The sequence below is a fragment of the Marmota marmota genome, unplaced genomic scaffold (assembly GCF_001458135.2).
Source record: "Marmota marmota marmota unplaced genomic scaffold, marMar, whole genome shotgun sequence".
NCBI lineage: Eukaryota > Metazoa > Chordata > Mammalia > Rodentia > Sciuridae > Marmota > Marmota marmota.
The window spans coordinates 29,602,122-29,615,142 of record NW_025999949.1 but is presented as its reverse complement, the minus strand read 5'-3'; the positions used below and the strand labels follow the sequence as shown (position 1 = coordinate 29,615,142).

Genomic DNA, 13,021 nt, shown 5'->3' with positions numbered 1-13,021 from the left:
ACTTGATGAGTGTGTGGCAGTTTGGAGAGAGGTGCTGGAGAGTGGATCCAGAGGAGACTGGTGCCCCTGTGGAGGATGCACGGGGATACTGCGGACATTACCCAGGGCTCCAGAGGCTCTGCCAGTGGACACTGAGCCCCTCTGCATGCAGATGGCTGTGCCAGGCCTGAACATGGACCAGCAATAGGGCCAGCTGGCCTTTCCCCCTTTGACTGATGGGTAGGCCCTTCCAGTTAAGATTGGTAGTTAGTAAGATCACCAAAGAACGAGTCAAAATCTGCTCCCACCCTCACCCTGGGGGCTGCCACAGACAGTCTAACCAGTGGACTAGGTGTCCCAGCTCTGCCACCCTATTTCAACTCTGTGCTGCATGTGCCAAGGACCCCCTTTCTGCTGGGGGCTGTGTCCTACTCCACGTGGTGGTCTCCACCTTTAGGAACCCAGGTGGAGAGGCGAGGACCTCAAGGCCCAGTGGGATGGGCAGGGTGGAATGCAGACTTGGACCCCGAGGTCTGCAGGCGAGGTCTGCAGGCGTAGGGGACCGCCTGGCTTGGCCTATTTTTAGAAGGAGCCATGTGGGTCAGCCTGGGAGACAATAAAGAATGTGGCCCCATAATAAGCCATTGTTCCCATGATGGCTTCAGGGCCCACAGATGATCTGTGGCCCCACTGGGCTGGGCCGTTGCTCCGGAGGCCATGGATTTTTCCAGCGCTTGTTATGGGAGGAAAGAAGTGCTGGGCCCTGACAAAACAGGAAGGGGACAGGAAGACGGTGAGCTCTGGTATCCAGTGACTTATTTGGGGGGGGTGAAAGGCAGATGGCCAGGCAGACCCTGTCCTGGTGGGCCTGGGCACTACCAGGGAGCCTTCTCTGTCCTGGGCCGGTGTGGGCACCGTCTCCTGGCAGGCCCTCTGCACCCTGGGAGGGTCAGCCCCCTCCACCAGGCACCGCGGTGGCCCCAGGCTGGCCTGCTTTGCTTCTGTGAGGTGATTGCTGGGAGTCCCTGCATCCCTCTGCCTGGGATGGGGACAGGATTTTCACGTTTTGGTTAAAGTGATACCGAGCTTCCATCCTCCTGAGGGGGGGCCTGGGGGTCCGTTCCCCGGTTGGGGAACTACTGGCTTTATGGATTCCAGCCTTTCTGGCTCTTCCCACAGCCCCCTGGGGGGCCACAGTCCTCTTCTTCAGCTCCCGTGACCCAGGTACCTGCCATCCTGGGACCCCTCCACCTCCTGTAGCTTGTGAGTTCTGATCTACTTGGGAGCCTGGCACATTGGCTGGTTGCAGTTGAGCCGGCTTCAGTCTCCCTGGGAACCTCAAGGTGTGATCCGCCCCAGCCTGTGTAGACAGTGGGTGTGGCTGGGTCTCCTGGCCTCACAGGAGAGCAATACGCACAGCGCCACCTGCTGTATGCTGTGGGTCTCCACCATCCCCAGGAGGGGGGACCGACGGCCTTCCACGTGACCAGTGGGGTCCACGTGCCCAAGCTGAGAAGAGGGCTCCTAGGTGGTGGCCCTGCAGCCCTTCCTGTCTCACAGGAGGCTGTGAACTCTGGGCTTCCTCTTTCCACAACCAGGCAGGGTAGGTCACATCTTGGTGGCTGGCTTTAGTACAAGGACAGTGGGGGGCCACTGGGGGAGGCGGCTTGAGCAAGCTGTCGGGGGAACTGCCGTGCCTGGGAGGGGAGCCACCTGACTCTGTGAGGCTGGGGGAGAAGAGGAGGAGGAGGGACATGGTATCATTCAAGACTCTTGGTCAACCCCAAATGGCTCATGTGGGGCTGGAAGTTGTGGCCCACCTAGCCGTTCCAGGTGGTAGACACCGGTGCTGAGAGCTCTTTCCCCTCTTTTTTGTGTCTGGTCTGCCTGGGTTTTCCTCAGCAGGCCCTCATCCTCGTGATGACAATATGGCTGCTGTAGATCCAGCCCTCCTAGCCTTGCTCTGTCCAGTCCCATCCACTTCTGCAGTAGTTGGCTCTGATCTACCTCACCCAGCTCGTGTCCTTGCAACCAACAGGGAGGTGGGGTGCAGGAATCGGCTTTGGACTGTGCAACAGGGGGCAGGAGTGAGCATCACAGACCTCCTGGGGGGAGAATGGGGTGAATTCCCAAGGAAACTGGAGGCTGAGCTGGGAAATGGGAAGAGAATTCTGGGCAACCCCAAATCACCAGACGTCCATCGCATGGGGACTAACCTATGGGACAGGTGAGGCATGAGACGGGGTAGACAGGGAAGCTCAGTTGCGATGGCCTCAGTTTTCTGGATGGAGAAAACAAAGTCCATTGTAGAGAAGGCCACGGGGCGGCCCTTCCCCTGCGTTTTGTGCAGTTAACAACGGTGGGCACCGGGACTCCTTCCTGGGCCTCCTCCTGGAGCTCTCCTCCCCCTTCCTTCCTCCCTCCCTCTTCTTCTGGGTGTGGTTTCTAGCCAGAGAAATCTGCTGCCTGAAACTCAAGGCTCTGGGGCCACATGAGAGGGGTGCTCGGAGCTTCCTCCGACACGGTGGGAGGCACGTCGGTGTCGGTAGCCAGCACAGCCACGCTGGCTCCCTGACCCCACGTGACGGGCCTCTGTCTGCCGTCTCTCCTCAGGAGCAGGACATCGAGACGTTACATGGCTCCCTGCACGTCACGCTGTGTGGGACCCCCAAGGGAAACCGGCCCGTCATCCTCACATACCACGACATTGGCATGAACCGTGAGTTCTGAGATTCCTGGTTCCCTGGTTGGGTGGCCATCTGGTCCCCCAGGACGGGCTGGAGCTAGCTGTTTCCTTTTTGGGGACTTCTTGGAATTGTTTGGGGAGGATCTCCTGCCACAGCCTGGGAAGCCCTGCGTGCACTCTGGTGGGGCTTGGCGCTGTCCTCGAACCTGGAGCACAGGGGGCCCTCTGCTGCCTGTATCAGGTCTTCATTCTTTTATTGCTGAATAATATTCCACTGTATGGACGTGCCACATTGCTCTCTCCGCTCTCCAGTTGTTGGACACGGGGCCCTTTCTGCTTTGGGCTGTGATGGATAGTGCTGCTCTGAAGGCTTAGACATGGAATTCTTTAGATGACCAGATAGTGTTACCGTGTGGGTGGCCAATTTTTCATAAAGGGGTAAAATAGGAGCTAGCCCCTGTTCCCGTGATTTGGAACAGGGGTGAGTTTCTGCGGTGAGTCAGAAGGCGCCATCTGAGCTGGAGTGTGCAGGAGGGTGCTTGATTGGGGGTGGAGAACTGCCTCCTTTCCACCTTTTCCTACAGCTTGTGAGCCTTCGGGGCAGGGATGAGGTCAGCTGCTGGAAGCCAGGTTGCCCTTCATGCTCCCTGTGTCTTCCCCGTCTGTCCCTCGTGTCCATCACGTACCAGGTCCCACGCCAGGGCCTTTTGGAGACCTCACTTTGTTTCATTGGACCCTGAGAAGGCAGTGCACTTGCGTCAGATCTGCCGCTCCCCTGCTTAGCCCAGGGTTAGGGTAGGCTGAATGCTGTAGCAAGAGGCCCCAAGAATGGGCCTCTCTCCTCAGTCCGTCACAGTCGAGGGTATTCCGTGAGACGTGTCCCATGTGTGGACTCAGGGACGTGGGGCCCTTGTAACTAGTAGCTCTGCCATCCCCTGGGTCCTCAGCAGCTCCTGCTGGCTCCTGTGATCCGGCAGGTGAAAGAGAAGAAACTCAGAGGTCTGAGCGGCAGATGTGGAGAGGAAACTGTGAGCATTGCATGTGGTTGGCCAGAACCCAGTCACCTGGCAGCCTGTGGTTACAAGGACCCTGGGGAATGTAGTCCAGCTGTGTGTCCAGCAGGAAAAGGTTGGCTGGCCATCTTTGCCTCAGGACCCCGGCGGTTGGCAGCCTGGCCCGAGGCCACTTAAGTGGAGGGTCCATGCTTTATCCGTTGTGCTTCTCCTTGTCTGAAGATGGTGTGTGTCCTGCTCAGTCCCCAGATCTGAGGGCCTAGAAGACCCCGAGAGAAAGGGAGTAGGGTGGACATGAGGCCATGGCCGTGGAGGGGGCCGTGGAGGGGCAGGAGCCAGACGGAGAGCCCCTCCCAGCACCAGTAGGAGCTTAGTATTCACTGGCTTCACGAACGGCAGGGCTCATTGACCGTCCCCACCCCGTGCCGGCTCCCTGCCTGTGACCTACTCTTGTCTTTATCCCTAGAGGAGGGCACCCTTGCTGAGTGTGAGTGAAAGTAGAACAGATGTGCTTTGCCCTCTGCCACCTAACTGTTCCTTCCCCTAACTCCCTTCCCGTTCCCACCCCCCCCTCCTGTTCTCCAGACAAAACCTGCTACAACCCCCTCTTCAACTACGAGGACATGCAGGAGATCACCCAGCACTTTGCCGTCTGCCACGTGGACGCCCCTGGCCAGCAGGATGGTGCTCCCTCCTTCCCCGTGGGGTGAGACAGGGGTCCTCCTGCCGCAGGAGCCATGTGGGGTGGAATCTGGGGGTGGGAGCGTCGAGCTGGCTTTAAAAACTTTTAATCATGATAAAATATAATATTTACTATTTTAACCATTTTTGTAGCTATATAGACCTAGATCATAAAATTGACCATTTTAACCATTTTTAAGGATTGGTGGCGTCTAGTACAGGGCAGACATTGTGCCGCGGTCCATCCATGGTCTGTCTCTAGGACTCTTTAGCACCCCACACTGTGCCCATGAAACCCTGACCCCTGTTTCTGGCTGGGCTGGCTTCGTGCCAGGTGGGTTCACCCTGCGTGGGACCTACCTGGGAGACAGTTTGACAGGACCCACTGGTCAAGGGGGAAGGAGACCTAGGAAGCTGAGAAGAAAGAGGGAAGGCAGTAATCCCGATGCAGCGCCTCCTTGGGCCAGGCTTCAACTTGTTACTTATAAATGGCCTTTGCCCTGCATCTCTCTGGCCAGTGGTCTCTGTTGTGAGCTCTGTTTTCGACACGTAGAAAGAGAGGCCTGGCAGGTTAGCCACCTGGCTCAAGGTCACATAGCTGGGGTGAGGGGGTCTGCTGAGACCCATGTCCTTGGAACATGTGACTGCCTTGTTCCAGGGCGCTGGCCCTGCCCAGCTCTCCTTAGGTCCCCTGGTGCAGCCATGGCCAGGCTTGCTGGCCCCCAAGGAGCACCTGGTGTATGTGGGGGTGGGGGGCTTCCATGGCTTACAGGCTTCTAGAAAGGCCTTCTTGGCATTTACCGGCAGATGTCCTTTCTCCTTAGTGGCCAGAGTTCTAAATTATCAACCTTTATCAGAGAGGAAGGGAAGGGACACCCACTCCTTGTGGTAGGATCAGAGATAAAAATCTTTTGAAACAAAGGGACACAGTTAACTGTCAACTAGAAGACATGCTGCTCAGGTGGGGCCAACTGTTGGAAAGACTGGGTAAAGCAGAGACTCCCAGCTCCCCTGGGAGGTCCTAGGAGCATGTCCACCTCCAGGGACTTTGTTCAGTGGATCTGGAGACCATCGTGGAGGGTGGTTTCCCTGAGATCACTAGGTTGACTCCAGAGTGGGTGGGTGGGGCCCAGTGTGGGAGGGACCTGGCTTGTTCCTGCTGCCTGGAGCCTGGGCGTGGGGGTCTGCCAGGCCCTCTGAGTGCTGAGTCAGCCATGCAGGGTGGGGACCCCTGCTGGCTCCTGGCCCTGAAGTCCATGCCCTGCACAGGATCCCATTGTCCCCCTGCTGCACCAGACCTGGGGGCAGGGAGGGAGCAGAAGGCCCTGCAGGTGGAAGCGGCTTCCCCAGGGTCCCTTAGGGAGCTTCGGGCCCATGCTGAGCTGTGGCACTTGGAAGGGGCCGGATGTCTTTGCCCCCCTCTCCTAAGGCTCGCTGGGTTCACTGGGGTTACACCGTCCAGCTCTTCCTGGCCGTGGCAGGACGTGTGCACACGCCGGCCCCTCCTAGACAGCATCTTTGACACTCTTCAGCCTCCCAGGGCCCTCAGGGCCACTTCCCCTAGAAGCCCCTCCTGCCCACCGGAGCAGAGTGGGTCTTCCTATCTGGGTGTCCCCTCTCAGCCCTCGGGTTCCCTTTGTAGCCCGGCCATGCGTCATGCCTGCTGGTTTCCGCTGACTCACCAGCTGGGTCCTGGGCTGGGCCATGTCTGCTTAGCTCACATGCTCTCCGGTGGCCTCCCGAGAGCTGGGCGTGTGTCCGGGCCTGACTCGTGTTGGTAGAACTCAGCCGCGCCTGTCCCAGTTCCTGCTCCCGGAGACTGAGGCTGTGGCCTTCCAGCCCACGCCGACGCTTCCTTCCAAAGCCAGAGATAGCTGTTTGTGGCCAACCGTCCACTGGTCTTGGGAGGGCAAGTGGCCTATTACACTCAGTGACGTTTATAGTCTCCACAGCAGCAGCCTCGTAGAGTCTTTTGGGGTTAGTGAGCTGTGTGTTGCGTGGGACTCTCCCATAGGACCCGGGACAGAGGAAGCAGCTCGTAAAAAGTTTCCTGACAAAATGAAAGGAGGGATTCTGGCTGGGGTAGCGAGCCTGGGGAAGCCGGGTGGGGTATGCTCCAAGGTGGGTGAGTGGGGTGAGCCCGTAGCTGGGTCCGGCTCTTACCTCCTGCCTTCCCCGTCTTCCCCAGGTACATGTACCCCTCTATGGATCAACTGGCCGAGATGCTTCCTGGGGTCCTTCAGCAGTTCGGGTAAGAGCGAGAGGTCACCTCCCTGACAGTTTGCAGAGGAGGCTGGCCCAGCCTCCTCTTCTTCCCTGACCTTGACCTGGCCTGGCCTCTGAAGTGCAGTTTGGAGTTTAAAGAAGAGGCAAGGCAGGCGCCCCCGGTGCAGCCCGCTCTTCCTGACACCCTCCTCGGCCTTGCAGGACCTGAGCCTTTCTTCTTGAGCATTTATGGCACCTAATGGCAGCCTCACCCCCCACCCTGCCCTTGCCTGCTGTTCCTCTACCTAGTCTCTTCCATGGAACGTTCTGGAATGGGGCTGCCTGAGACCTCAGTGTCTCTGTGCAGACTCTTATTTTGCCAGTGCTCCCTTCTTTCCCGCTTGAGCCTTTCAAGTTAGGCTGATAATATCTCCTGGTTCTGGTCCAATTTGCTTTCATTCCAAATTTTAGAATCCAAAATAAAGCTCAGGAGAGGGAGGAAGCGGCACCTTCGTGGCCCTCCTGTGAATGCCAGGCCTCTCTCGGAGCCTCGGCGGCCACCTAGAAGAACAGGGGCAGGGGCAGGTCTAAGCTGCTGGTCTCCGTGGAGTCTTAAACTTGGGGCCGTCAGGGTGCCCTCACTGCACTGGACAGACACCGAGGAGAGGGGGCTCTTAGGGACAAGGGGACGGTGCGGCAGTGCTGAGGCTAATAAGAGGACTAATAATAAGAGGTTAATAAGAGGACTCAAGTGGCTCCTCCTGAGACCTGACCCATCCCTCCCGCCTGCAGGCTGAAGAGCGTCATCGGGATGGGCACAGGAGCGGGCGCCTACATCCTGACCCGCTTTGCGGTGAGTCTTGGCATTGAAGATATTACATTTTGAATAAAATTAACTCAAGATTTAAGAGAGACTTTTGGAAAATCACTGAAAAGACCAAAAGGGAAAAATAAATGCGCTGTACTTCCTGTCCCCAAGGGAGCCCTGGGACGGGGCTGCCCCAGCCCTTCGTGTGCGGGTGACGTGTGTTCTCGCGCACAGACCCGAGGCTTTTATTTTATTTCATTGTATTTCCTTTGCTGAAACAATGCACTGGGCACGCTCTCACGTCCAGGGTGCATGCCTTCGTGCCCAGGACGGTCCCCTCCCGAGTTGTGCCCCATTCTCCTGTGACAGCAGGACCATTGCCACCGTTGGGACCTTGAGCCCGTGGAAAGTGCTTCTGAGCCCTTTGTATCATCATCCAACAGTTTTTTGAGGATGCATGTACCCACTTTATTCAGTCGTAGGTGTTTTGATGCCTGATACTGGCTGTGGTTTGCTGGAGGTTGGGGATGTGGCCCGAACACAGATGTCTGGCCATCTTGGCTCCGAGCCGGTTAATAAGAGGACTCAAGTGGCTCCTGTGTATATACGTGTGTCCCAGGAGTAATCGAGTGGCAGATGTCTCCCTGCCTGCCTGATTTGTGTGCTGGGTGGGTTGCTGACCCTTCCAACAGCTGGGGACTGAGCCACAGGGACCAGCCCAGGCTGCCCAGTGCAGGGCTGGCCTCCTCCTGCAGTTTCCTCCTTCTGCTCTCTCGAAGGCCGGGGCTAGTTTTGCCTGGGCAGTGGCTGGTGGAGGACGGAGAGCAGCAATCTGTCCTGGTGCCCCACACTGGCCCTTTCCTGGGTGCTCCTCTCAAGTGTCCGTTTGACCCCAGGTTCCTCGTATTTCAGACTGCTGGGCTGTCTGACTCACCTCGTGTCTCTAATTGCAGCTGAACAACCCCGAGATGGTGGAGGGCCTCGTCCTGATCAACGTGAACCCTTGTGCGGAAGGCTGGATGGACTGGGCGGCCTCCAAGGTGAGGCTGGGGGCCAGGGTAGGGCTGGTGGGGGCCAAGATGCAGAGGGACAGGGACACACAGCCTCAGCCTGGCGCAGCTTCCCTCGCTGTGCTCAGAATGGCAAACACGAGCCCTGCTCTTTGTTCCGCAGAAGACTCAAGTGGACCGTGCTGTCTAAGCCAGGGGTGCCACAGGGACAGGGGTCCCCCAGCCAGCTCCATAAGCATGGCTCAATCCTTAAGTATTTGCTGGGCTCCTGTCACCTGCTCGGCTTCTCTCAACTGTTGACTATCTTGATGAACGATCTTCCTGAGACGAACAAGACAAAAGCTTCTTAAGAATCCATGTATACCTGCAATCCCAGTGATTCAGGAGGCCGAGGCAGGAGGACTGCAAGTTCCAGGCCAGCCTCAGCATCTTAGTGACACCCTGCTTCAAAAGAGGAAAAGTAGTAGAGGGGGCTGGGAATGTCGCTCAGTGGTTAGGGACTCCTGGGTTCCATTCCTGACGTGTCTGGGAGCCGTGGCTGTGCCCCAGGTTTACCACAGTAGTTGGCTCACCCGACTTGGGACCTGCCGTGCCCTCCTGTAGTCTACTGTCTCACCTCACTTCACGCTCATGGTGGGGTTCTCCTAACCTTTCACAGAAGAGAAAACTGGGGTCTGAGTGGTCAAGTTAAGGTCTAGGTCACACAAGCTAGGGGCGGATCTGGGACTGGGTATAATTACTTGGACACCAAGGTCCCTGGGCCTGACCATCCCTGGGGCTGGGGCTTCTGGGCCAGAGTGGGGCACAGTCAGGCCTGAGCCACAGGACAGCTGCCTGCAGGCCAAGTGGCTTGAGCTGTCTCCGGGAGCCCTGCCGTGGCTGCTGTCCTGAGGTTCCCTGTTTATCTTTTAAAAATGATTATTGTTGTTTTTTTTCCTTCCTTTCTTTCCCATAAAGGCCCCAGTGTCTGCCAAGGAGGGAGGGATAGTTCTGAATGAATTAGCACAAAGCCATCAGGCTGGGGTGACCCAGCGTCTCGTGAAAGCATGTTTTTGCCAAGTTTAGGGGTGGCTGTGGGGACAGGGCTCGTGGGTCGAGTGGGTTCCCACCCCCCGTCCTGTTGTGCATTTCTCCCTCGAGCCCCGCCCTACTTCCTGGGTGATGTGACTTGCAGGAGTGTGGCCCATGCCCTGGTTTTTATTAGATTTTCCAGCAGAGGAAGTGACATTCTGGCTGGCCTGTTTGGCTTCTGGACAGCTGTTGTGAGCCAGGCGTGGAGGTTAGGGACATGGCCCACTGGAGCCGGAGGCAAGCTGTGGCCTTGCTCTGTGCACCTTGCCCTCCCGTTCAGCCCCAGCCCTGGGGAGCTGTGACCTGGGTGCGGCAGCCTGGGTCTGGCCTGCGTGTCAGGCTGGGTGCCGACTGCCTCCTGTAGCCCTCGCAGGTCTTGTAATGCACAGCACCACATCATGGGGAGGTGACAGGAAGGGGTCAGCTGGGACCCTAGGGCAAGAGCTCCTCCCTCCATCAGTCCCTGCCGGTGCTAAAGTCAGCACCTTCACGGAGCCTGTTCTCCATGTTCAGTCTTTACAGAGCCCCTACAGTATACATAGCATTTATGGAGTGCCTGGTGTAAGCTGGCATTCACGGAGCTCCTGCCATATGCACAGCCTGTTGCTGGGGGGAGAGAGGAAGGGTCGTCGGTGACCTCAGTCAGTTCAGAGAAAGGAAACTGACTTGAGGAAGAGAGCCAGAGCCAGAGCGTGACACAGGAGGGATAGTCAGGGCTAAGCAGATCCTGGGGTGTGTCCCAGGAGGCTCAGTGCGTGTCCAGAAGAGGGGCGCAGGGGCTTCTTTGCTGAGAACTTGGGGAGTTTTTGGAGCAGGGGAAGCTCGGAGCCGGCTGGGTCCTAGTCAGACCCCACTTCTGTGCACCCCGAGCCCGGGGCTCGGAGGCAGGGAATGGGGGGAGGCTCGGCCACTCCGTCCGGCCACAGACTGTCTGCTCTCAGGTCCCGGCTTTGGGGGCCTCAGTTCCTGGTTGGGGCCTGTGGCGAGCAGCACACTACGGTGGGCAGCCTGTGGCCGAGGAAAGCCGCTTGCCTTGTGTCCAGGAGGCAACAGATAAAAGGGAGGAAGAGACCAGGGTCCCATTGTCACCTTCAAGGGCATGACCCCAGTGGCCTGAGTACCTTCCACTAGACCCCACCTTCTGACGGCCACACCACCTCCTCGCAGCACCATGTGGGGGCCCAAACCTTGACACACGGGCCTCTGGGGACCAACCCCCTAGGAGGGGTGTCCTCAAGACCCGAACGCTGGGGACCCTGCAATGCCGCTCTCCCCTGGGCAGTGGGGTTCTGCTGACCTCCTCAGTGCTGTGGACCCTGGTTTCTCTCACACCTGCTTTTATTCCCTGCAGATCTCTGGATGGACTCAAGCCCTGCCAGACATGGTGGTGTCCCACCTCTTTGGGAAGGTGAGTGGCGTGGCCTGGCGGACAGGTGACCCTGGGGTGCTCACCGGCTCTCTCCTGGGCCCTTCTTTCCCTCTTTAAACACAGGCCCTTTTACAAACCTCTTACTGAGGGACGGTAATCAGCACGTATTTTGTTTTACAAACTTGGTGTGTGCGTACACCTGTCAAACCATCACCGAAATCAAGATAATGAACATCTCCGTCTCCCTGGGACGCTTCCTCGTGCCCGTGGTGACCCCTCCCAGGCAGTGCTGCTGTGCTTCTGTCTCCCCAGGGCAGTTCGTGTCCCTGGACTTGTGGGAAGGGTGCCACGCAGGGTCTGCGTCTCTCACTCTGGCGATTAGTTAGAAATCCGCCCACACCGTTGGGGCGTCCGTGCTTCCTTCTGTCTCGGTGTGAGGGGCGTTCCGCTGGATGGAACAGTTTATTTTCTGTTCACTTGCTTATGGATCTTAGGGCTCTTCTCTGTTTGGGGTTATTACAAATAAAGTCCACAGCAAACTTGTCCTGGGTTAGCTGGGTGCCAGGCTTGGCCCTAAGGGCTTTGCAAGTATTGGCTCACGAATCTGCTCTGGAGCTCTGTGATCTCTGGGATCAATACTGTTCCATTCCCAGTCTGTGGATGAGGAAAAGTGAGACCAGAGAGGTTGAGTGACTTATGTAAGGTCCTACAGCCGGGGAGCACTGTGGTGAGGATTGGAACCCATGAGTCTGTCTCCAATGTCCATTCTTGTGATCCTGCCCATGCTGGCCACCTGCTCTTTCCTGGCTCTGAGATGGGCTACTGTTTGCAGAGTTAGCTCACTGAGAGTGGCAGAGCCAGGCCCGTGGCAGGCAGTGATCAGCCTGGCCTCTGCCTCGGGCTCTACCTCTCTCACCGTCGCCAGGGCTGGCAGCCTAGGGTGCTGTGTGCTCGGGTGCAAATCCAGGGTCTGGGGAAACCCTTGGTTTCCCAGCCTCTAGGTGACCTGTCTGTTTACTGTCTGTGGCTTCCACACCACTCTCTGTCCTGAGCTAGTGCATGTGACTGTCTGGTGCCCTCCCGAGTCCAGGGCAACAGAAGATGCCCTGCTTGGGGGTTGGTGAGGGGTGTCCACCAGGTTTGGCCATTGTGTCCAGTTCCCTGTGGCTGCTGTATACCAAGGGACTTCCAGAAACAGAAGCCACCCTCTCACGGTGCAGAGATGTTGGTGGGCTGCTGACCCTGCACAGGCCCTGGGGAGCTTCCCCACTTCTCCTGGCTTCCAGGGGTCCCCTTCCTTGCTGTGTCTGCTCACTCTGATCTCTGCCTCCATCTGCATATGGCCGAGGAGGACTCTGCCTGGCTCAACTCTCCCTCTCTGTCCTCTGCTGAGGACACTGACCATAGATTTGAGATGATCCTTTAGTTAATTACATCTGCAAAGACCCTTTTCCTAAGTAATGCCCGCAAGTGCTGGGGGGATGTGGACGTCTTTGGGGGCCACTCTTCGGCTCACTACAGCTGTCTTTTTCCTCTGTGGTTCACCCCAGTTGGAGAGGCCTTTCCTCTGCCCTGAGCATGTTAGGAATTCTTAACAATTCCCAGCCAGCATCTCTGGTTCCCTGAAGGTAAGGTAAGAGTTGCAGCCCGGGTGTCCATCCTGACCGTACCAGGAGCTTGGAGCCCGGGAGGTCGGGCCGTGGAGTCTCCTGTTCCCCTTGCCACCCGTCTGACTGCATCAGAGATCCCAGCTCGATTCCTGGAACCATTTCCTGATTTTTCTTTTAATAGCCTCTTGGCCTCCTTCCTGCTCCAGTGACTGTGAACCACTCTCAGCAGCTGGAGCTTGTTGCTGGTTTTCTTTCTTCTTCTGCCCTGCTCTGGTTGCCACTGGTCACATCAGATCCTTTCGTGACAACCACAGCGCCTGCCACTGTATGCACTAGAAACCAAGCAGCACATGGCCTGTTTGTCCCAAATCATGTTCCCGTACAGAAAGCAGCCAGCGAGCGAGGCCTCAGCGGACCTCTGCCGAGTTCGGCTGTCTGCTGGGAACAAGACTCCCCCTCTTTCCAGTGACTTCCTAGTGCAGGAGATGGTTTTGATTTTTCAAGTATAAAAATCTTAACTCCCTCCATGAAAAAAGTAATTGCTGACATTTGCGTCAGATTGGCTGGTTTGCAAAGGACTTTGTGCACC

General features: G+C 57.4%; 1 protein-coding gene across 2 annotated transcripts in view; it reads left to right on the top strand.

The window, feature by feature from the left end:
• The window catches only part of Ndrg1 (N-myc downstream regulated 1), a 51,524-nt gene that overhangs the window by 26,954 nt on the left and 11,549 nt on the right, over nucleotides 1-13,021 (top strand). For both annotated transcript variants that reach the window (XM_015486504.2, XM_015486505.2), the window contains exons 4-9: nucleotides 2,593-2,698; nucleotides 4,264-4,384; nucleotides 6,548-6,610; nucleotides 7,357-7,417; nucleotides 8,326-8,412; nucleotides 10,805-10,861. In XM_015486504.2, coding sequence (XP_015341990.1) covers nucleotides 2,593-2,698; nucleotides 4,264-4,384; nucleotides 6,548-6,610; nucleotides 7,357-7,417; nucleotides 8,326-8,412; nucleotides 10,805-10,861 — 495 coding nt within the window. The remainder of the gene's footprint in view (nucleotides 1-2,592; nucleotides 2,699-4,263; nucleotides 4,385-6,547; nucleotides 6,611-7,356; nucleotides 7,418-8,325; nucleotides 8,413-10,804; nucleotides 10,862-13,021) is intronic.